The 22257-nt window shown below is 39.0% G+C and overlaps 1 protein-coding gene across 1 annotated transcript in view; it reads right to left on the bottom strand.

Annotated features, from left to right (window-relative positions):
* The window catches only part of Rubicon (run domain Beclin-1-interacting and cysteine-rich domain-containing protein rubicon), a 178532-nt gene that overhangs the window by 75554 nt on the left and 80721 nt on the right, over window positions 1–22257 (bottom strand). The window contains exons 10-11 of the mRNA XM_067136464.2: window positions 18879–19061; window positions 15250–15432 (exon numbers count right to left, since the gene is read on the bottom strand). Coding sequence (XP_066992565.2) covers window positions 15250–15432; window positions 18879–19061 — 366 coding nt within the window. The remainder of the gene's footprint in view (window positions 1–15249; window positions 15433–18878; window positions 19062–22257) is intronic.

Genomic DNA, 22257 nt, shown 5'->3' on the forward strand with positions numbered 1-22257 from the left:
CAGGTGTTTTTTTTTTGCTAGGGGTTTTACGTCGCACCGACACAGATAGGTCTTATGGCGACGATGGGATGGGAAAGGCCTAGGAGTTGGAAGGAAGCGGCCGTGGCCTTAATTAAGGTACAGCCCCAGCAGTTGCCTGGTGTGAAAATGGGAAACCACGGAAAACCATCTTCAGGGCTGCCGATAGTGGGATTCGAACCTACTATCTCCCGGATGCAAGCTCACAGCCGCGCGCCTCTACGCGCACGGCCAACTCGCCCGGTCCTACAGGTGTTTTGACTTTACTTCGGGTATCTTCATACAAATTCTTGATCCGGTGTATCATGTCATCCTGCATTCCAATTTTCTTCAGTGCTTCCCACACCTTCTCTCTATTCACTGCATCAAATGCTTTCTTGATATCCAGAAAGGCTAACCACAAATCTCGGTTGTGTTCATAGTATTTTTCCATTAACTGACGGACTGTAAAGATTAAATCAGTTGTTGATCTCCCCTTCCTGAATCCATACTGTTCTTCGAAGAGGTTCTCTTCAATAAGGGGTCTGATTTTACGCTCTATAATTCTTTCATAAAGTTTACCAACTTGAGATGTTAAAGTGATGCCTCTATAGTTGGAACATTTCTTTCTGTCTCCTTTCTTGAAGATTGGAATTATGATGCCTGTTTTCCAATCGACTGGTATGTAACCTTCTTTCCAGATCTTATGAAAGAGTCTGTAGATCCAATGTTTTCCAGAAATGCCCATTGCCTTGATCATTTCTCCATTAATTTCATCAGCCCCTGCTGATTTTCCAGTTTTGATGTGTTTCCAGGCATATTCTACATCAGTCCATGTTAATTCTAACCTGTTGTCAGAGGCAGACTTGCAGGAGGTAGTACCGGTACTGTCTTTTTGTGTAGGCTGCATGCAATTCACATTTAGTAATTCATCAACGTAAGTCCTCCAAGTCTCTTTGATCTTCTCATCTTCAGTAATCAGATTTTCATTATCATCTCTTAGGTATTTGGAGTGTTCTTTATCTCTTTTTCTATTTTTCATCATCCCATGTAACATTTTCTTATTACCATAAACATCCTCTTTCAATTCATCACTCCACTTGTTCAACCACTTCTCTAGTTCTTCTGTAACAACTTTGTTTGCTTGTTTTTTAGCAACCCTGTATAGTTCCTTATTATGATCAGTCCGGTTCTTGAAATATTTTCTGAACATGTTGTTCTTGTTCAGGACAGCAGTTCTTGTTCTGTCATTCCACCATGGAGTTTCCTTCCATCTTCTTGTGCCACTGGTTCGTCCACAAACCTTCTCAGTTATCATTACTAGATTTTCTTTCAGATCCTTCCATTCCTCCTCAACTGTTCTTTCATCTGTCTTTGGTATCACTGTTTTGATGTTTTCTTGGAACTCTATTATTCTATCATTGTCCTTCAGCTTCCAGGTCTTGAGTTTCTTTACCTGTGTGGTTCTTACTTCTTTTAACTTGCTCCTAGGTTTTAAAAATATATTTTATGCAAAGAGTTGATATTCATAATTCATGATGCTGATGCATTAATGTCTTAAGTGGAAAGCTTTTATTTACATTCTGTTTACTTTTTATTTTTCACTTCTGCAGCTGAGTGACTTAGACAGAGCACTACCATTCTGAGCTGAAGTTGGTGGGTTCAAACCCAGCTCAATCTAGTGGTGCTCGAAGGTGCTCTAATATGCTAGCCCCGTGTCAGCAGATTTAGTGGCATGTAAAGAAATAGAACAAATAGTCAGTAGGACATGAAAAACAAATACCGTATTTGTTCGCATGTAACTTGCTACCGCATACATCTCGCACCCCATAATTAACATTTGAAATTGCAGGGAAAAAAATCCCCACATATAACTCGCATTAATTTCTGACGTCATGAAGACATATGATATATACACGAAATAAAAGTTTGGGCATTCCAAGGATGTGCTTACATTAAATATCGGAACTGTACCAATTGCTGTTACGGTACTTTGTTCACGACAGCACAAGAAGAATCTGCATTTATTTCTACCAGCAGAACAGTTGAGGACAGCTGTTGTAACAAAAAATACCTAACTCACAAACCCCCACCCCAAGGCCGCATTCCTAGCCAGCCAGTCAGTCACATTCAGCCCTCCCTGCCACTCTTTTGTCTTCGTCAATATGTTTATCGCTATCCGTCCAGCAGAGCTGATCACGTGAACTGGGAGTGTTTCCCTGTCCAGGCAGTCAAGTGATCATGCTATTAGATATCGTCCATCTGTTGTATTGTCGACAAGTACCAGTATGATATAGATGTTGATTGCCATAGGGAACCTGAAATATTTTTCCCGAATGAATAAATTTATAATACCAATATAAATGGTCCATTATTGGACATTATAAATTTTCCAGCTAACTCATTCCTGGTTGCCAGCGTTTCACTCCAGTGTGCTAAGTTGGGCTCATCAGTTGGTAAATAGCACACCCACCAAGACGTATGGCTAGTGCATACCGTGGAGGCCAATGTGTAGGCTATTTGGAGCTACCGGCAGCGATCATTTACTTCAGCCTTTATTTCTAACGAGTTAACTTCTGCTATTGGCCACGTTATTTACGCAGTTATTACGAAAACTTGTTCTCTTTCATTTTGAATTGTGCATACAGAACACCAGTCGACGAGTAGTACTAATCGACAACATAAGATTTATTCTGAAGCCTCCACCTTAACAATACATTTGTTTACATGCTATCATTCACAGTATCGGTTTCGACCCTTCAAGGGTCATCCTCAGCTGACAATTACAAATATAGTTCTTAAAAAAGCATCACAATAGGGAATATTGTACAGTCGTGACAATTGTTCAATTAAACAGACCATCTAAAACAAATGATACAATTAAAATAAGTCCCCTTTTCTTGGATTATAGAAGTATTACGTAGTATAAAAAGACATGTCATTTGCAAATGTTTTTGTAATTTTGATCAGCGTAAAAATTGGAACTTGCAATGTTATGTGTGCACTGATAGTAGTATTCTTGAAGTGTTCACTATTTTTGCGTTAAAACTTATGGCTAATTGATTAAAACATTTCGAATGTTTATTCTTGCGATAACTATATTGTTTATTTCACCGTGTTCCATGGCTGGTAGTATGAGCGTCTTGGAATGACTTGGACACTCTTTTTGAGGAAATGGGTAGTTGTCTAGTGTTCAGTTCGAGGCATTGTCAATATATATGTACAAGATTCATAACATATACTAATGCTGAGTTGATAGTAAAATGCGTTTTTAAGAATAAACATTTTTGTTTTTAGTGACGTGCTTCTTAATTTAATGTTGTATAATTTTGTCAAGTGTCAATTTGTTTTACAATACTTGATGTCTTGAATTTTGAAAGATAGCGGGAAGGCTTCTTCCTTTTATGTTGTAGGCTGTATTTATCTTTAAGTAGAAACAAAGTGTGTGAGAAGTTGTGTCTACTAGGTTTAGAGTTAGAGGTAAAAGAGTGTGCGTTGTACTTACAATAGATGTTGACAATGTTGTGCATTACACGGCAGCACGTTGAGTACTGTTGCGTGTTTGTCTAGAGCTGCTGCTTGTGGCTGCGGAGGGGAAGTTTGAAGGGGTAGAAGGAGCGGCTGCTGGGAGAGTGAGACTTGAGTGGGGGTTATCCCTTGACAGTGCTTTTATGTGTATTGGGTGTTGCTTCTTAACTCTTTTTAGGTAATTATTTTTTAAGAGAGGGATGACTGCATCAAAAAGAATGTTGGTTTTTTCTGTGATTTCATTCAAATTAAAATTTGGGTTGACATATTGATCTAGGTTTATATAAAATTCTTCCATTATATTGAGTAAGGGGCTCTTGCGGTTAGTACTTAGAATTTGCATGTCATTTTCAATATTTGTACATTTGTGTTTGTGATCTTCGATATGTTGTCCTATGGCTGAAAAATGATTATGTTTTATTGCATTGATATGCTCATTGTATCGTATCTGGATGTTCCTCCCAGTACGTCCAATGTAACTGGCTTCACAGTCGTTACACTTCGTGCGATAGACTCCTGAGTGGCTGTATTGATTTTTATTGTTAATAGATTTGGAATTGTGTAGGACGCTGATATTACTGTGTGTAGTTTTATAGGCTATTTTTAGGCCTTGTTTCTTGAAGATGTTCGTTATGGGATATATATAGGTGTTGTTGTAGGTAAATAGTACGTAATCTTTCTTGGTTTTTTTCAGTTCTGATTAATTTGGATTGATTTTTTATTTTGTATATGATTTTGTTGATCATTTCTTTTTTATATCCGTTTTGTCTGGCTATTTCAAGGATCAAGTTGAGTTCTTTATTTAGTTCTTCTTTTGTTAGTGGTATATTAAAGGTTCTATATATCATACTATAGTATGCTGCTTTCTTGTGTGCGTTGGGGTGGGTGGGGTCTATTTTTATTGTATTGGATGTACGTGTGGACTTTCTGTATATTTTGTATGATAAATGATTATCGTGCCTAGTTATAGATATGTCTAAGTAGTTTATGGTGTGATTGTTTTCTGTTTCCATGGTGAATTTTATATGCGGGTCTACTGCATTTAATTGTTCTAAGATTTTGGTTTCATTAGTGTATCTATTGTCTATTATGACAAATATATCATCCACAAATCTACACCAGAATAGAATATTGTCTATTTTTTGGATTTCTTGGTGTTCTATATAATCTACACTGACTGACAGAGCAAATGCAACACCAAGGAGGAGTGGTTCGAAAGGGATGAAAGTTGGGGAAAAAACAGAGTCGGCACGGAAGAATAATTGATGTTTATTTCAAACCGATATGCAGGTTACACATTGCGCACGGCATCGACTCAGTAGGATGTAGGACCATCGCGAGCGGCGATGCACGCAGAAACACGTCGAGGTACAGAGTCAATAAGAGTGCGGATGGTGTCCTGAGGGATGGTTCTCCATTCTCTGTCAACCATTTGCCACAGTTGGTCGTCCGTACGAGGCTGGGGCAGAGTTTGCAAACGGCGTCCAATGAGATCCCACACGTGTTCGATTGATGAGAGATCCGGAGAGTACGCTGGCCACGGAAGCATCTGTACACCTCGTAGAGCCTGTTGGGAGATGCGAGCAGTGTGTGGGCGGGCATTATCCTGCTGAAACAGAGCATTGGGCAGCCCCCGAAGGTACGGGAGTGCCACCGGCTGCAGCATATGCTGCACGTAGCGGTGGGCATTTAACGTGCCTTGAATACGCACTAGAGGTGACGTGGAATCATACGCAATAGCGCCCCAAACCATGATGCCGCGTTGTCTAGCGGTAGGGCGCTCCACAGTTACTGCCGGATTTGACCTTTCTCCACGCCGACGCCACACTCGTCTGCGGTGACTATCACTGACAGAACAGAAGCGTGACTCATCGGAGAACACGACGTTCCGCCATTCCCTCATCCCAGTCGCTCTAGCCCGGCACCATGCTAGGCGTGCACGTCTATGCTGTGGAGTCAATGGTAGTCTTCTGAGCGGACGCCGGGAGTGCAGGCCTCCTTCAACCAATCGACGGGAAATTGTTCTGGTCGATATTGGAACAGCCAGGGTGTCTTGCACATGCTGAAGAATGGCGGTTGACGTGGCGTGCGGGGCTGCCACCGCTTGGCGGCGGATGCGCCGATCCTCGCGTGCTGACGTCGCTCGGGCTGCGCCTGGACCCCTCGCACGTGCCACATGTCCCTGCGCCAACCATCTTCGCCACAGGCGCTGCACCGAGGACACATCCCTATGGCTATCGGCTGTGATTTGACGAAGCGACCAACCTGCCCTTCTCAGCCCGATCACCATACCCCTCGTAAAGTCGTCTGTCTGCTGGAAATGCCTCCGTTGACGGCGGCCTGGCATTCTTAGCTATACACGTGTCCTGTGGCACACGACAACATGTTCTACAATGACTGTCGGCTGAGAAATCACGGTACGAAGTGGGCCATTCGCCAACGCCGTGTCCCATTTATCGTTCGCTACGTGCGCAGCACAGCGGCGCATTTCACATCATGAGCATACCTCAGTGACGTCAGTCTACCCTGCAATTAATGTTAAAAATTAAATAATTGAAAAGGAGGTTCAACCTATTCAATACTTAAAAGAAAGAAATGCAGTAATCACATTCCTATTTAAATGGGACCGGTTTCGACCTTAGTCCAGGTCATCATCAGCCGTAAAAACATGTACAATGTTTATGAATATTGGAGGTCAGTTTCACACTCTGATAGGCACAAAGACACGACACCACATTCTGTCATGCACAAAGTCACAACACTATCAACTAATATACGAAGATAAAAAATAACTTGAAGTCGCAGACGAATAGATTTGTAGTAGAAAGCCGCCAGCTCCTGGTGATCAGCGCGGCACATTCAAGGTCATGCATACTTAACTTCCCGCAACCGTGACAAATTCTGGACCTTCAAAACATTCTCCACTCTACTTTGGCGTTCGACCGCAGCGCATGACCTGCCGTGTAATGCACAACAGTGTCAACATCTATTGTAAGTACAACACACACTCTTTTACCTCTAACTTAAAACCTAGTAGACGCAACTTCTCACACACTTCGTTTCTTCTTCTTCTTAAGACGTCGTCTCCAAACGGAGGTAGACAATCCACACGGCCAGCTCTGATCTTGACGTTGCAGCCATGCCATGTGAATTTATTGGAATATCTCTCAGGATCTTTAATGCAGTGGTTTCTCGTTGCCTTCTGTATCCTAATGCCGTTGACCAAACTGGTTCCTCCGCCTTTGGGAACAATTTCTTGTCCCCAGGATAATAGAGTGCCCTTACCCATACCCGCTCATCCACTCTCAAAGAGACTGTTGGCACTTGGTATAGGGGATCTCCTTATACCGGGAGATAATCGGTCCCTTCATTCGTTAGCCGCCTGCATATAAAATATAATTTTTATATGCAGTCGTTGCCCCCTCTCTACCATGGGGAGGTGAATGTTAGGATTTCACCGTCATTGAAACAAGGTCCAAATGGCATTTCCTTGTATCTCTGGTTCTACTTAAAGATAAATACGGCCTACAACATAAAAGGAAGAAGCCTTCACGCTATCTTTCAAAATTCAAGACATCAAGTATTGTAAAACAAATTGACACTTGACAAAATTATACAACATTAAATTAAGAAGCACGTCACTAAAAACAAAAATGTTTATTCTTAAAAACGCATTTTACTATCAACTCAGCATTACTATATATTATGAATCTTGTACATATATATTGACAATGCCTCGAACTGAACACTAGACAACTACCCATTTCCTCAAAAAGAGTGTCCAAGTCATTCCAAGACGCTCATACTACCAGCAAAGGAACACGGTGAAATAAACAATATAGTTATCGCAAGAATAAACATTCAAAATGTTTTAATCAATTAGCCGTAAGTTTTAACGCAAAAATAGTGGACACTTCAAGAATAATACTATCAGTGCACACATAACATTGCAAGTTCCAATTTTTACGCTGATCAAAATTACAAAAACATCTGCAAATGACATGTCTTTTTATACTACGTAATACTTTTATAATCCAAGAAAAGAGGACTTATTTTATTATTTTAATTGTATCATTTGTTTTAGATGGTCTGTTGATTTGGACAATTGTCACGACTGTACAATATTTCCTATTGTGATGCTTTTTTAAGAACTATATTTGTAATTGTCAGCTGAGGATGACCCTTGTAGGGTCGAAACCGGTACTGTGAATTGAGACAATAATTTACGATACCCTCATTTGTTGGACATGTATATTTGTGTGTGGGGACCTTATCTGCAATTCTCGGCCATTGGTTGCATTGCTGTTAAATTATGTGCCTGAAACTGTGGAGATTTAAAATGCATCTTCTTGCCATTGTTACGTCGGTTGCTTCGAAATTCTGATTGGCTCAATAAGCAAATTTTTGATTTGAGCGTGCGCAGTGTCGATGTTCAACTGAGCGACACGCGGCTTGACTGCACTGAACACCAGTCTGCTCCTGGCTGATCGCCAAGATGGACGCGTTTGGAGAAGCTGTGTACAAAATGCGATTGAAAGTTGTTGGAGTGGAGTTTGATAAACCAGGCTAATTGCCTCGTTAATTCAGGCATTGCCTTAATTGTAGCGCAATAATGTTGTGTGTTTCATATTTACAGTTTTTTTAATATTAGTGTGACCGAACTATCTGAAGGAGGGTTCTTCATTACAAAATGGGCTAGAACGTAAGCTATTAGATTACAGTATATTAAATTGGACACACAAAATATAAGTACAAGTATCTTCTTAATTGTTTCGAAACTGTTCTGCTGCCGGATTATTTGGAGAAGAACGTGTGTATCAAGCTATCTGCAACAACTATTATATTAGAAGAAATGTTTTGGCAACGCTGTTAATATTACTTCGTCTCTACTCCGCTACTGTAATTGAAATTAGGCCTATAGTTTATGGACATGGCGACCACCGTTTATTCATTAAATTAAGCTGGAATTTCTTCTTCATCAGACATTTTAATGATATAAACTGTATCTGCTAAATATTAAAATGTAACTTAATGTGATTTTGGTAATGTTCTATATCAAAATTATTATAATGGAGTAATTCTGGAACATGGTATATGCGCGGGTGAGAGACCTATTATTCCATTACTTTATTTAACTGAGATTATCGTTGTGCTGCCTTTTTCTGTTTCTTGAAGTTATTATTATTATTATTATTATTAATTTTGTTGGTGGATTTCTTTCTACTTTTCTTGGTTCATATTTGTGGCATCCGATGGACTGCTGACAATGTTTTGAAAGACGTTATGTACTAGTATTGTTTTTGTAATGGCTCATTGTTTAATTACTTAATGGGATGGTTTATTTCCGGTCTTATTTGGGCATTACCGTTATCCAAGGCCTCCTAAAATTAAAATTGTGTAACCGGCATTTAAATCCTTTATTAATATTTTGGTTGGAAGAAATGTTAAATTTAAAAGACTATACATAATTATTGTAATATTCTGGTTATAATAAGCTCGACCTCCTCTGCGAACCATGTGACCTTGCCGCGGAGAGGAGGCTTGCGTGTCCCAATGATGCAGATAGCCGAGCCGCAGGTGCAACCATATCGGATGGGTATCTGTCGAGAGACCAGACTAACGAATGGTTCATCGAAAGGGGGGTAGCAGCCTTTCGGTAGTTGCAAGGGCGGCAGTCTAGATGATTGACTGATACGGCCTTGTAATAATACTCAACATGGCTTAGCTGTGTTGATACTGCTACACGGCTGAAAGCAATGGGAAACTACAGCCGTAACTACCTCCCGAGGACATGCAGCTCTCTCTGTATGAATGATGTACTGATGATGGCTTCCTCCCGGGTAAAATATTCCGGAGGTAAACTAGTCCCCCATTCGGATCTCTGGGTGGGGACTACACGAGAGGGGGCGATCATCAGGAAGATGGAGACTGACATTCTGCGAGTCGGAGCGTGGAATGTTAGAAGTTTGAATCATTGTGGTAGGTTAGAGAATCTGAAAAGGGAGATGGATAGGCTAAAGTTAGATGTAGTTGGTATAAGTGAAGTACGTTGGCAGGAAGAACAGGATTTTTGGTCAGGCGACTACCGAATTACCAACACGAAATCAAACAGGGGAAATGGAGGAGTTGGTTTAATAATGAATAAGAAAATAGGGCAGCGGATAAGCTACTACGAGCAGCATAGTGAAAGAATTATTGTCGTCAAGATAGACACCAAACCAATGCCCACCACAATACTGCAGGTCTATATGCCTACTAGTTCAGCGGATGATGAAGAAATTGAAAGAATATATGAGGAGATTTAATACAATACGTAAAAGGTGACGAGAATCTAATTGTGATGGGAGACTGGAATGCAGTGGTAGGCCAAGGAAGAGAAGGTAGTACAGTAGGAGAATTTGGATTGGGACAAAGGAACGAAAGAGGAAGTCGACTGGTTGAATTCTGCACTGATCATAATTTAGTCCTTGCCAATACTTGGTTCAAACACCACAAACGACGGCTGTATACGTGGACGAGACCTGGAGACACTGGAAGGTATCAAATAGACTTCATTATGATTAGGCAGAGATTCAGAAACCAGGTGTTGGATTGCAAAACTTTCCCAGGAGCAGACGTGGACTCTGACCACAACTTGTTGGTCATGAAATGCCATCTGAAGTTGAAGAAATTGAAGAAAGGAAAGAATGCAAAAAGATGGGATCTAGACAAGTTGAAAGAAAAGAGTGTGAGGGATTGTTTCAAGGAACATGTTGCACAAGGACTAAATGAAAAGGCTGAAGGGAACACAATAGAGGAAGAGTGGAGAGTCATGAAAAGTGAAGTCAGTAGGGCTGCTGAAGAAATGTTAGGAAGGAAGAAAAGATCAACTAAGAATCAGTGGATAACTCAGGAGATACTAGACCTGATTGATGAACGACGAAAATACAAGAATTCTAGAAATGAAGAGGGCAGAAAAGAATACAGGCGATTAAAGAATCAAGTGGATAGAAAATGCAAGGTAGCTAAAGAAGAATGGCTGAAGGAGAAGTGCAAGGATGTCGAAGGCTGTACGGTCCTGGGAAAGGTAGATGCTGCATACAGGAAAATCAAGGAAACCTTTGGAGAAAGGAAATCTAGGTACATGAATATTAAGAGCTCAGATGGAAAGCCACTTCTAGGGAAAGAAGACAAAGCAGAAAGATGGCAGGAGCATATCCAACAGTTGTATGAAGGTAACGATGTAGATAATTTGGTTCTGGAACATGAAGAGGCTGTTGATGCTGAGGAAATGGGACCCCAATTTTGAGGTCAGAGTTTGACAGAGCTGTGAGTGACCTCAATAGGAACAAGGCACCTGGAATTGATGATATTCCCTCTGAATTACTGACTGCCTTAGGAGAAACCAGCATGGTAAGGTTATTTCATTTAGTGTGCAGGATGTATGAGACAGGAGAAGTCCCATCCGATTTTCGGCAGAATGTTGTTATACCTATTCCCAAGAAAGCCGGTGCTGACAGGTGTGAAAACTACCGCACCATTAGTTTAGTATCTCATGCCTGCAAAATTTTAACACGTATTATTTACAGAAGAATGGAGAAACAAGTTGAAGCTGAGTTGGGAGAGGATCAATTTGGCTTCAGAAGAAATGTAGGAACACGTGAAGCAATCCTGATTTTACGTTTGATCTTAGAGGATCGAATCAAGAAGGACAAGCCCACGTACATGGCATTCGTAGATCTAGAAAAGGCATTCGATAATGTTGATTGGAACAAGCTATTTATGATTCTGAAGATGATAGGGATCAGATACCGAGAACGAAGAATTATCTACAACCTGTATAAAAATCAGTGTGCAGTGATAAGAATCGAGGGCTTTGAAAAAGAAGCAGCAATCCAGAAAGGAGTGATGCAAGGCTGCAGTTTGTCCCCTCTCCTTTTCAATGTTTACATAGAACAGGCAGTAAAGGAAATCAAAGAGAAATTTGGAAAGGGAATCACAGTCCAAGGAGAGGAAATCAAAACCTTGAGATTTGCCGATGATATTGTCATTCTGAGACTGCAGAATATCTCGAGAAGTTGCTGAATGGTATGGATGAAGTCTTGGGTAAGGAGTACAAGATGAAAATAAATAAGTCCAAAACAAAAGTAATGGAGTGCAGTCGAACGAAGGCAGGTGATGTAGGAAATATTAGATTAGGAAACGAAGTCTTACAGGAAGTAGATGAATATTGTTACTTGGGTAGTAAAATAACTAACGATGGCAGAAGTAAGGAGGACATAAAATGCAGACTAGCACAAGCAAGGAAGAGCTTTCTTAAGAAAAGAAATTTGCTCACTTCAAACATTGATATCGGAATTAGAAAGATGTTTTTGAAGACTTTCGTGTGGAGCGTGGCATTGTATGGAAGTGAAACATGGACGGTAACTAGCTCAGAAAGAAAGAGAATAGAAGCTTTTGAAATGTGGTGTTACAGAAGAATGCTGAAGGTGAGATGGATAGATCGAATCACGAATGAAGAGATACTGAATCGAATTGGTGAGAGGAGATCGATTTGGCTAAATTTGACAAGAAGAAGAGATAGAATGATAGGACACATCTTAAGACACCCAGGACTTGTTCAGTTGGTTTTTGAAGGAAGTGTAGGTGGTAGGAACGGTAGGGGTAGACCAAGGTATGAATATGACAAACAGATTAGAGCAGATGTAGGATGCAATAGTTACGTAGAAATGAAAAGGTTAGCACAGGATAGGGTGGCGTGGAGGGCTGCATCAAACCAGTCTATGGACTGATGACTCAACACACACAGTAAGCTGGAATTTGTTCCCCATTTCTTGATGATACCTTGCCCTCCTCTGATTATTCGCGTCCGTTTTTCTTTCCTTCTTCTTTCGTAATTGCGTGCCATGTTTTTTATCTTATCTCCGGTACGCTAATTTTGTGTGGGCTTTTGCCTATTGTCTCTTTAAGTTGGATGTTGGCTTCGTTTTTGGGAAGCTGTATGCTTCATGTGTACAATTGTTTTGTTGTGTGTGGAATTTTAAGTGTTTCCCTTCGGATTTTGTAGTTTATTTGAGACATATTTTATTCGGGTTCGTGCAATTTTCTCTTGTGTCCTTTCAATTATTTTCGTGTGGAATTTTTTTTTTTTTTTGGGTCTGCTATCGTTGTCTTAAATATTGTGTGTTTCCGTGTTTCAGGGTGATTGAAATCCTTGTGTACTGGTTCTGGAAGCAAATTCAAGTTTATTGTGATTAATTGTAGTATACTTACAAAGAAAAGCTGGCCAGTTATTTAATTAATATTTAATGCACGGATCCGTTTTAACATTTGTCATTCATTGATTCTCAGGCAAGCTGTAGCTTGTAATCTGAGTGTGTTTTCACGAGTTGAATTATTACAATTTTTATCTTTCTTCTATTTACTTATTTATTACTACATAAAACTTATTTTATGTTGTTATCCGAGTGCGCACTCATAGTATATTTTGCTTTAAAAATTGATTTTTATCTATAATTTAAAGACATTATTTACAAATTTTATTTGTTCTACAGTTTTCATTCCTAAATTCTGTTTAAATTTTTCCTAATTTTAAGTGAAGTTCAAGTTATTTAAACATTAATCTTGCTTTCATTTAGCAATGTTGACCTGGCAACCCCTCAGGTAGTTAGTTCGATCCTGTCCTTTCCCTTATGTTCTGTGCCCTCCACGCTGGTTTTGTTAATACTGCTCCTGCTCGATGGTAAGTATTTTGCTGCTTGTGCTCATTTGGTTATATTCATGGGGTTTAATTATCATTCCTGTTTTTATCTTTGGCGGGTTGCCTTCATGCTATCTTTCAAAATTCAAGACATCAAGTATTGTAAAACAAATTGACACTTGACAAAATTATACAACATTAAATTAAGAAGCACGTCACTAAAAACAAAAATTTTTATTCTTAAAAACGCATTTTACTATCAACTCAGCATTAGTATATATTATGAATCTTGTACATATATATTGACAATGCCTCGAACTGAACACTAGACAACTACCCATTTCCTCAAAAAGAGTGTCCAAGTCATTCCAAGACGCTCATACTACCAGCAAAGGAACATGGTGAAATAAACAATATAGTTATCGCAAGAATAAACATTCGAAATGTTTTAATCAATTAGCCATAAGTTTTAACGCAAAAATAGTGGACACTTCAAGAATACTACTATCAGTGCACATATAACATTGCAAGTTCCAATTTTTACGCTGATCAAAATTACAAAAACATTTGCAAAGGACATGTCTTTTTATACTACGTAATACTTTTATAATCCAAGAAAAGAGGACTCATTTTATTATTTTAATTGTATCATTTGTTTTAGATGGTCTGTTGATTGGACAATTGTCACGACTGTACAATATTTCCTATTGTGATGCTTTTTTAAGAACTATATTTGTAATTGTCAGCTGAGGATGACCCTTGTAGGGTCGAAACCGGTACTGTGAATGATAGTATGTAAACAAATGTATTGATAAGGTGGAGGCTTCAGAATAAATCTTATGGTGTAGCTACAATCAATATGGATATGAAACTTATAAATTATGATAGTACTAATCGACTCGATACTGCCTTCGATTTTAAATGTCGATGAGAGAGCTTGTGAAAAATCTATACCGAAGATGATCATTCACATTCAATATAATAGCTGGAGTGCTTAAATATTGATAACGGAAAAAATTACGCACGCTTAATCGCTCATAATAACGGATGCATCAAATATAGGGTTCTCGTTACCGAAGGATAATACAGTTTAATACAGGGATGTTCAAGGGACAGAAAAAAAGCTGTCATTATAACAGAGTTCTCCCTATATGCCGTACTCAGTATAGCGGACATGTACTGTACTTATGGTTCATCTTCTTCAGCCTTGAAAATAATTATGTCATTGGTTTTTCATCCCACTAACTACTTTTATGGTTTTCAGAGACGCTGAGATGCTGGAATTTTGTCCCGTGGTAGTTTTTTGCATACCAGTAAATCTAGCAACATGAGGATGGCGTGTTTGAGCACTTTAAGTACCACCTGATTGAGCCACGATCAAACTTGCCAACTTGGAGACAGAAGGCTACCACTCTACAGACTGAGCTACTCAGCTTGGCTTTCAGTCTTGCTAATCAGGCTGTAAATCGGGTGGCATTCTTAATGTATCCAATGTAAATAGCCACAGCACTAAGAGGGTTAAGTTGAGAAATTTCTTATGCAAAATTCAAATTTATATCTACTGTAAAAATGTTACAGGATTAATGTCTTTCCTTCTGAATGGTTGAAGTTTCCAAAATATTTTAATCACTTACATTTTATGGACTATAAAATTCTCCTAAGCATAAAAAAAAAATTAGAGGTGAGATTTGTAATTTCTTCTGCACTGTTCAAAAAAGTAGTAAGGGCCGTGTCTTCAATGATAAACTAATGTCGAAAACCTAAATCTCTAAATAATCTGCCTGCCACAGTACTTGCAGTGTCAGCACCAGACACATCAACGCATCTGTTTACCCTTCGAACAAGCCGAATTTTGCTTTGCATACACCGATTGACTACATCACAATTGATTAAGCAGTCTTAGTTTTGTTCCAATTTTCATAGCATAGTTACTTAGACTAATCCTTTACTCTAGGTTTTGAAAGCAGAATTTAAAAATGCATTACATTTCTATATTGTACCTGACACAATAACTTACTTCTAAGTTTTACTCAAGACACACTTACAACTCTGCAAATCTGCAGGAAAGAATGAAGTCTTTTAAGTAGAAAAGCTGTAACCGAAGTTGTCTGGTGCGTTCCAACTGCCGTGTCTTACGATACAAACAGGGGTTGAGGTCTGCAATTCGAAATAGAGCATCACCCATCATTTGGTCTAGTAGACGATATGAGAAGTTAGAAACAGGATATCTGAAAGAAAACAAGATGTAATTACCAGAGGAACTAGATGTAAAACGAATAAGAATGGTTTAGTTGCATCCAATTAAAAGCTATATATTATTCTGTTAAAATTATGATAGTGAGGCATAGATAAATACTAGTGAAAACTTAAGGAAAACTACTTCTGCATACTTCTTTGTGGTTTTATCGATGAAAAGATCCTATCAAACTTTTAACAGATACTTCAAAGTTTCATGAAGTAAACTGGAAAGTCTCAGAATTTTTTTTCTCTTTGTGCTTGATGAATACCGGTTATATGTCGCACAAACTACATTTTTATGGTTTTTGAAGATACCTATTTCTATTATTTTTATTATTATTATTATTATTAATAATAATACTTTATCTCACATACACACTACAATATATAAAATATTCAAACAAAGTGATCGTAGTGTTTGTGACAACCATTGTGGTATATCATTGCTATCTATAGCAGGTAAAATTCTTGCTAGAATTCTGCTCAATCGCCTACAGATTATTTCCAAGTCGCAGTGTGGTTTTCAAACCACCAGAGGCACAAAAGATATGATGATCTGTGCAAGGCAAATCCAGGAGCACCGAGCTCAATAGCTGCAGTTGCTTAAGTGCGACCAGTATCCAGTATTCGGGAGATAGTGGGTTCGAACCCCTCTGTCGGCAGCCCTGAAGATGGTTTCCCATGGTTTCCCATTTTCACACCAGGCAAATGCTGGGGCTGTATGTAAAGACAATAGCAAAAAAAGTCCAGGAGCAATGCAGAGAGCAACAGACTCCTTTCTACCTAGTGTTCTATGACCAGGAAAAAGCTTTTGACTCAGTCTCGAGACCAGCTGTTTGAACAGTACTGAAACACTTTGGCTGTCAACAGCATTCTGTAGATCTGTTCACGGCTCTTCATGATAACATGTCTGGGCAAATCATTCATCAAAATAATATTTCTGATCCATTTTCGATCACTCATGGATGGAAACAAGGATGTGTGCTTGCTCCAACACTCTTTGCTCTTTACCTATCTGCTATGCTATATGGAACATCTACAGACAACCAAGGCGTAAAGTCAGATATCGCTTCATTGGGGGACTGTTCAATCTAGCTAGACTTCGCTGCCAATAGCTCACTAAGGTTAACTCTGTTATGGAATTGCAATATGCAGATAATGCTGCTGCACCTGCTCTCACACTTGAGGAGTTGCAACAGTCAGTAAATTGTCCCAACAGTGCTTGCGATCGTTTTGGTATCTCCATTAAGGTTCAGAAAACAAAAGTACTCGTACAGTCTGCATCCGGGTCAAACCTCCCAGTTTTCAATATCCCCACTGCACATACTACACTGGAGCAGGTCGACCACTTTCTATATCTATACCTCTAATGTCTAAAGTTGAATTCTGCCATTTCTTAGAGGGAGGTCAGTTTACTGCCTGCCGGGGGGGGGTATGGTTGCCAAGAAAACGAGGGTGGGGCGACTGCGGTTGACAAGGAGATGAATCTTCTGGCCAGCTCTTCTTGCTTGGAGTTGCTAAACCTCTCACTTCTGAGTTAGATTTCTGTTTCTGTTTTGTGGCCGTTAGTATCTAATGGTATTTTAAATACTAATTCCGTACAATCATTGTATTTCAATATATATTTCGAGTATGATGAATACTCCTTGAGGGAGAGGGAGGCCAAGGACTCGTCCACCTTGTGAAAAAAATATCGCCGGCCGTGGTGTGACAATTCATCACCAAGGAAGAGAAATTGTTTTACGTTCTATATTTATGTCAATAAGGTGTACAGAGACAAAGTATAGGACAAAGGGCATGTTGAAGGATTTGTCAGGCTATAGGTACCACCCCTGTTAAAGAATAATGTTACTGATTTTACGTCCTGTAGCACTTTCAGATACCACCGGACTGAGCCAGGATTGAACCTGCTAAGTTGGGATCAGAAGGCCAACTCTCTACTGTTTGAGTTTATCAGCCCAGTCCCTGTTAAAGATAATGGAACATGAGACCATGTCAGTCACAGTCTGGCCAGGTAGTCTACAACAGATCACAGCGGTCAAAATGAACGAGAGAACAAGTGAGCCAGAAGCGAGGGGAAAGGGAAAGGAATGCTGGAATGTGGCAACATCGTGAAATGGCACACGCAATGCTTCTCCCTCCAGCCCTACCTGTCAGAATTCATCTTTATTTATTAGAGGTATAGGAAGTATTCTCTCAACAAATGCTAACTGCTTGCAAGATGTGGATAGGAGAAATGATGCTGCCCACTCAGCATTTGGATGTTTATCCTGACATGCCTTCATGGATAAGAACTTTACAGCGCATACCAAGATCATGGTTAACTGTGTTATTGTCATATGAACACTGCTTTACAGTTGTGAAACTTGGACCCTCTACCATCAAGATACCAAAAGGCTTGCCAATTGTCTAGTGAAAAAGTCCACCTTTTCAACACTTTATCATACATTTTTTATGGATTATTTTTATAGAATACATGTTTCGTTTCCTATAGGTGACATCTTCAGTTCCTTGAAATCTTAACTTAAAATCACAAAGATAACAATCACGTTAAGAATACTTAAAATCATTATTTGCAGACATAATTTTTACAATGCAATTGTTGCAGTTAATAGTATCTACGAGCACCAATCTTGTTATCTACATGAAACAAGCACAATTAAAAACAAAAACATTTTAGTTGATATAATCTAAAGTCTAATGACACCTAGCAGTTGTTAAAATAGCCTGGCATCAGGGTCTGTGTTCAGCCACCCGTAACATGGGAACATGCCATTCAAAGCTGTACTAAACTGGGGAACAGACACTTCTAAGTACTTGTAACTCAGGGTTTTCCTTCCCCTAGGCAGGCTGCCTACACCAAGGCCGGGGAATCCTGCCTACACAATGGACACAGTTTAATGCCATGCCCTGACTAAGGGTAAAAAATATAAAACGTGGGTCTCTTCGTGAATACAAGTAGCGATAAATTCAATACATTTTTTTAAAATGAAGTTAAAAGTATAAGGAACTGGACATGATGAAAAACAAAAACTGGGGAGGGGGAAGGAAAAAAGAAAAATAGTAGCGTAATTTCATCTTATACAGATATTCTGATGTATATGTAATGCTCTCAGCCGTTGAAAAGCAAGAAGTTAATTTAATACATCTAGTTGTTATAAAGTAAAAAACAGAATTTTTGATAGTGCACTGCGTTTTTGTAAATTTTGTTCATCTTCAACAACAGGACACCTTCATGCAACTCAAAATGGAAAACAACAAAAAATTAATCGTTCATTATGTAGTAACATTTGCTTTCAGTCACCATAATAGCATTCAAGAAAAAATCCATATTTTAACATGAGGAAATGAAACCCTTTTACAGACACTGATTTGAACTATATAATATACAAAAAGTGTGGAGGAAGAAGGAACTATCCACATATCATTGTCTTACCTATTGAAATCCCATTTTGCTAGCACACGACCAGGAATAAGGGCTACTTGATTTGTATGGCACCCAGTACAGAAGTAACGCCCCAGATACTCACAATAACGAAATCTATGAGAGTACTCCATGGCAACCTTCATACCACAGCCCGCACACCGGTAGTTCTGCTTTGCCATCAATACCCGTCGTCTGAAAATAAACCAACATTTCTTCTATTAGTATGTATGCGCTATATCCCGAGTGAAAAGAGAACAGATAAAATTAATATTGATCATCTGGTTCAAAAGTGCAACAACTCAAAAATGATCTATTTTGAGTTACCGTATTTACTCGCGTATTAGCACTATGCGCCCGCCGGTAGTAATATTACTACCACGCGGCGTGCGCCTGAGTGCCGCTGTTAGTAATACTACTACCACGATCTTTGAAATTCAGCCACTCGAAAGCTATTCATGTTATCGAATTAGTTTTTGCTTTGACATGTTGTCGATTACCTTTACTATCGTTAGGTGGTGTTATCGATCAATAGTGACTGGTGGTGCAACTTAGGGACGATATTTCGTAGCCACGTGCGCTCAGTTAGATCTTACGTAATTGCTGACATACGTATTCCACGCGCGCTCCGGTTAGATAAGTTCAAATTTATGTGCGTGTGTTCTAATGATAGATTATATGACTTTACAGATTTAGAATGAAAGTGTAGTGAGGCAACAGCCTGCAATCATCTCTCAAGTAGTCTATTTACTCTGTATAATTATGACCATCTGTGGGACTGTCAGACTAAAGCAGCTGGCACCGTGATGCCAAATCAGAAAGGAATGCCAAAATCAGAGTTCGCAAAAAAACTGAAAAAGGGTGAAAAAATGTCATTGCAGAAAGAACACCTTCTAGCAATAAAGTGGCGAGATGTTCGAGACGTGTATATGCTGAGCACTGCAGGACAAATAATTTTTCGATGATCGATGCGATAAAACGATAGTTCGAGAAACAATAGATGCAGAGAAATGTAACATTGGTTTATATGGAACATTTTTGGGACCGAATAAATTCAACGATGCACTGTACGGAATCTTTTCCTAATTACAGGTTATCGCCATAATATCCTTTAATTTGCAATAAGAGAACTGAACTTAAAAGGTTTTCAATTAATACGAAATGTGTAAAGAACAATGATACGAAACGGCGTAAAAGTCACGCTTTTAATTTTCACCTCGTAGGCCTATATCGTGGTTGCAATATTTTGATACTGTTATGTATAGTATGAGCTATATGGTTGGTTCAAGGGGTCTCAACTGGGTCGAGGATTTTAACTTTCTTTGGTTAATTCCATCAGTTCAGGGCCTGTCTGTTCGCTGAATTAAACATTAGAATTCATCTTAGGTAGGGCCGCATATTCATATGCGCGTAGATCGCCTATCACGCAACAACTCAAAAGACCTGCACCCAGCTCTGGAGGCCACGTGCTATTATTGTTGTTTTTACAACAACAACAACAATAATAATAATAATAATAATAATAATAATAATAACAATAACAATAATAATAATAATAATAATAATAATAATATTTACATAACGAAAAATGTCCCAATACAGTACCCGTATTTTATTATTTTGCTTCCCCCCCCTCCTGTTTTTTATGTTGCCCGCATTTATAGTTTTCCCGCATCTGTCATAATTTTCCCCCGGCCCCTGAAAAACGATTCGTCGAGGTTTTACTGTATATGTTATGATTAAAACCTGAAATTAAATACACAAAGTTACATCTTGATGAGTGCTCATCTGTTTTCACTAAACACTGGGAACACTTTCCGTGATCGTACAAAGCAAGGAAATTAAGCAGTATATGCCTCATGAAAAGACTGATAATATAGTTTCTTAGTAATTACGAACACCACTAAAAATACTAAATCGCTTAGAAATTCGTCACACAACTCCACAAGTTTCAGAACTAACGCCAATGTTACACACGCACACAAACAAAGCCTTTCAGCTGCTACAAAGCATCACACAGTTACTAAAGTTGTTTTATATCCATTCACAGATTTTCACGGATTTATTTTCTTCAAAATCGCAGCCTGCTAGTTGGTTGGAAACATCTCATTGAATGAAGTTGCAGTTGAGGTCAAATAGGTAACAAAAGCACGGGGATAATCGATAATGTGATTATCGATACATTTACCAGTCGAATTTCGAACACTGCACTCTCATATTACCAGCTACTATTGAAAGTCAAACAAGTCCAATTTGACCGCAGAAAGCGAAACCAAGCGCGGATATTAAAAAACCGTACAATAACATTCATCCGTACAACCGTAAAACACACTCAAAATCTGTACATTTTACGGAAAAAACGGAATACTTGGCAGGTATGAATATCCAATAACCTTAAATTTTGTACAGTGAACACATGACTTCTAGGCTATACAGAATTATAAATTGTACATGTAAACATTCTACACTGTTCTTTAACAAACCTATGAATGTACAGTGGAACCTCAATTATCCGTTCCCGGAAACTAAGTTTTCCTGGATTATAGGTTCAAATTACGTGGTCCCGCAAGCATTGTAATTAAATCAAGTTGTAAAAATCCCACATTATCCGTTCCTCAAAGAAACGATTTCCTGGATCAACTGTCCAGAAATTTCAGTCCCATCAACGCTAAATCCTCCATCAAGCGCTTTTCAATAAACTGCATCTGACGAAATGACTGCTACGTCATACTTTCAGATCTTGGCGTTAACGCCCCGTCACTGCAATAATTGGAGTAAGTACTGTACTGGAAAAGCGATCGGCAGTGAACTTGCATAAGGGACCATCTTAGCACCGCATTCGGGTGGTACTGTTTAGAGAATCTCTGAAATCATAAAGCAGAGAGTGGCCACAACAATTGTAAGGAGACAGAGCGTATTTCAACAGCTCTGCTTGAAGACAGAACAAGTTTCATGAAATATTCACACTTATAATAAAACGTCCACATTGTGTCGAGGGTTAGATGAATATATTTTCACTTTTTTCGATAGTATTGCTGAACAGGTTTTTGGCACTTTCCTTACGGCACTGCATAGTAACTGGACTTTCAGGCAGGAATTAAAACAGCTCCTTCTTAACACAAATCTAGTATTTTAATATTATCGTACATGATTATGTTATCGAGACCAGAACAGATGTTGCACCTTACATAAAAGAAAGCCATGGGAGGTCTTGGGATTGCCTATTACTGTTTTGGTCCTAATGTAAGACTGGGAATATTAAGTTTTCGTGTTAAAATGCCAAAAACCACACTAGTTTTATTTGTGCACGTTACATTTAAATGGTTTGTATCATTTCCAACTCGTACTGACACGTGCAGCAAGCGCGCTTTCCAGATGAGCTCAAGGTCAT

Source organism: Anabrus simplex, chromosome 1 (assembly GCF_040414725.1).
Source record: "Anabrus simplex isolate iqAnaSimp1 chromosome 1, ASM4041472v1, whole genome shotgun sequence".
Classification (NCBI taxonomy): domain Eukaryota; kingdom Metazoa; phylum Arthropoda; class Insecta; order Orthoptera; family Tettigoniidae; genus Anabrus; species Anabrus simplex.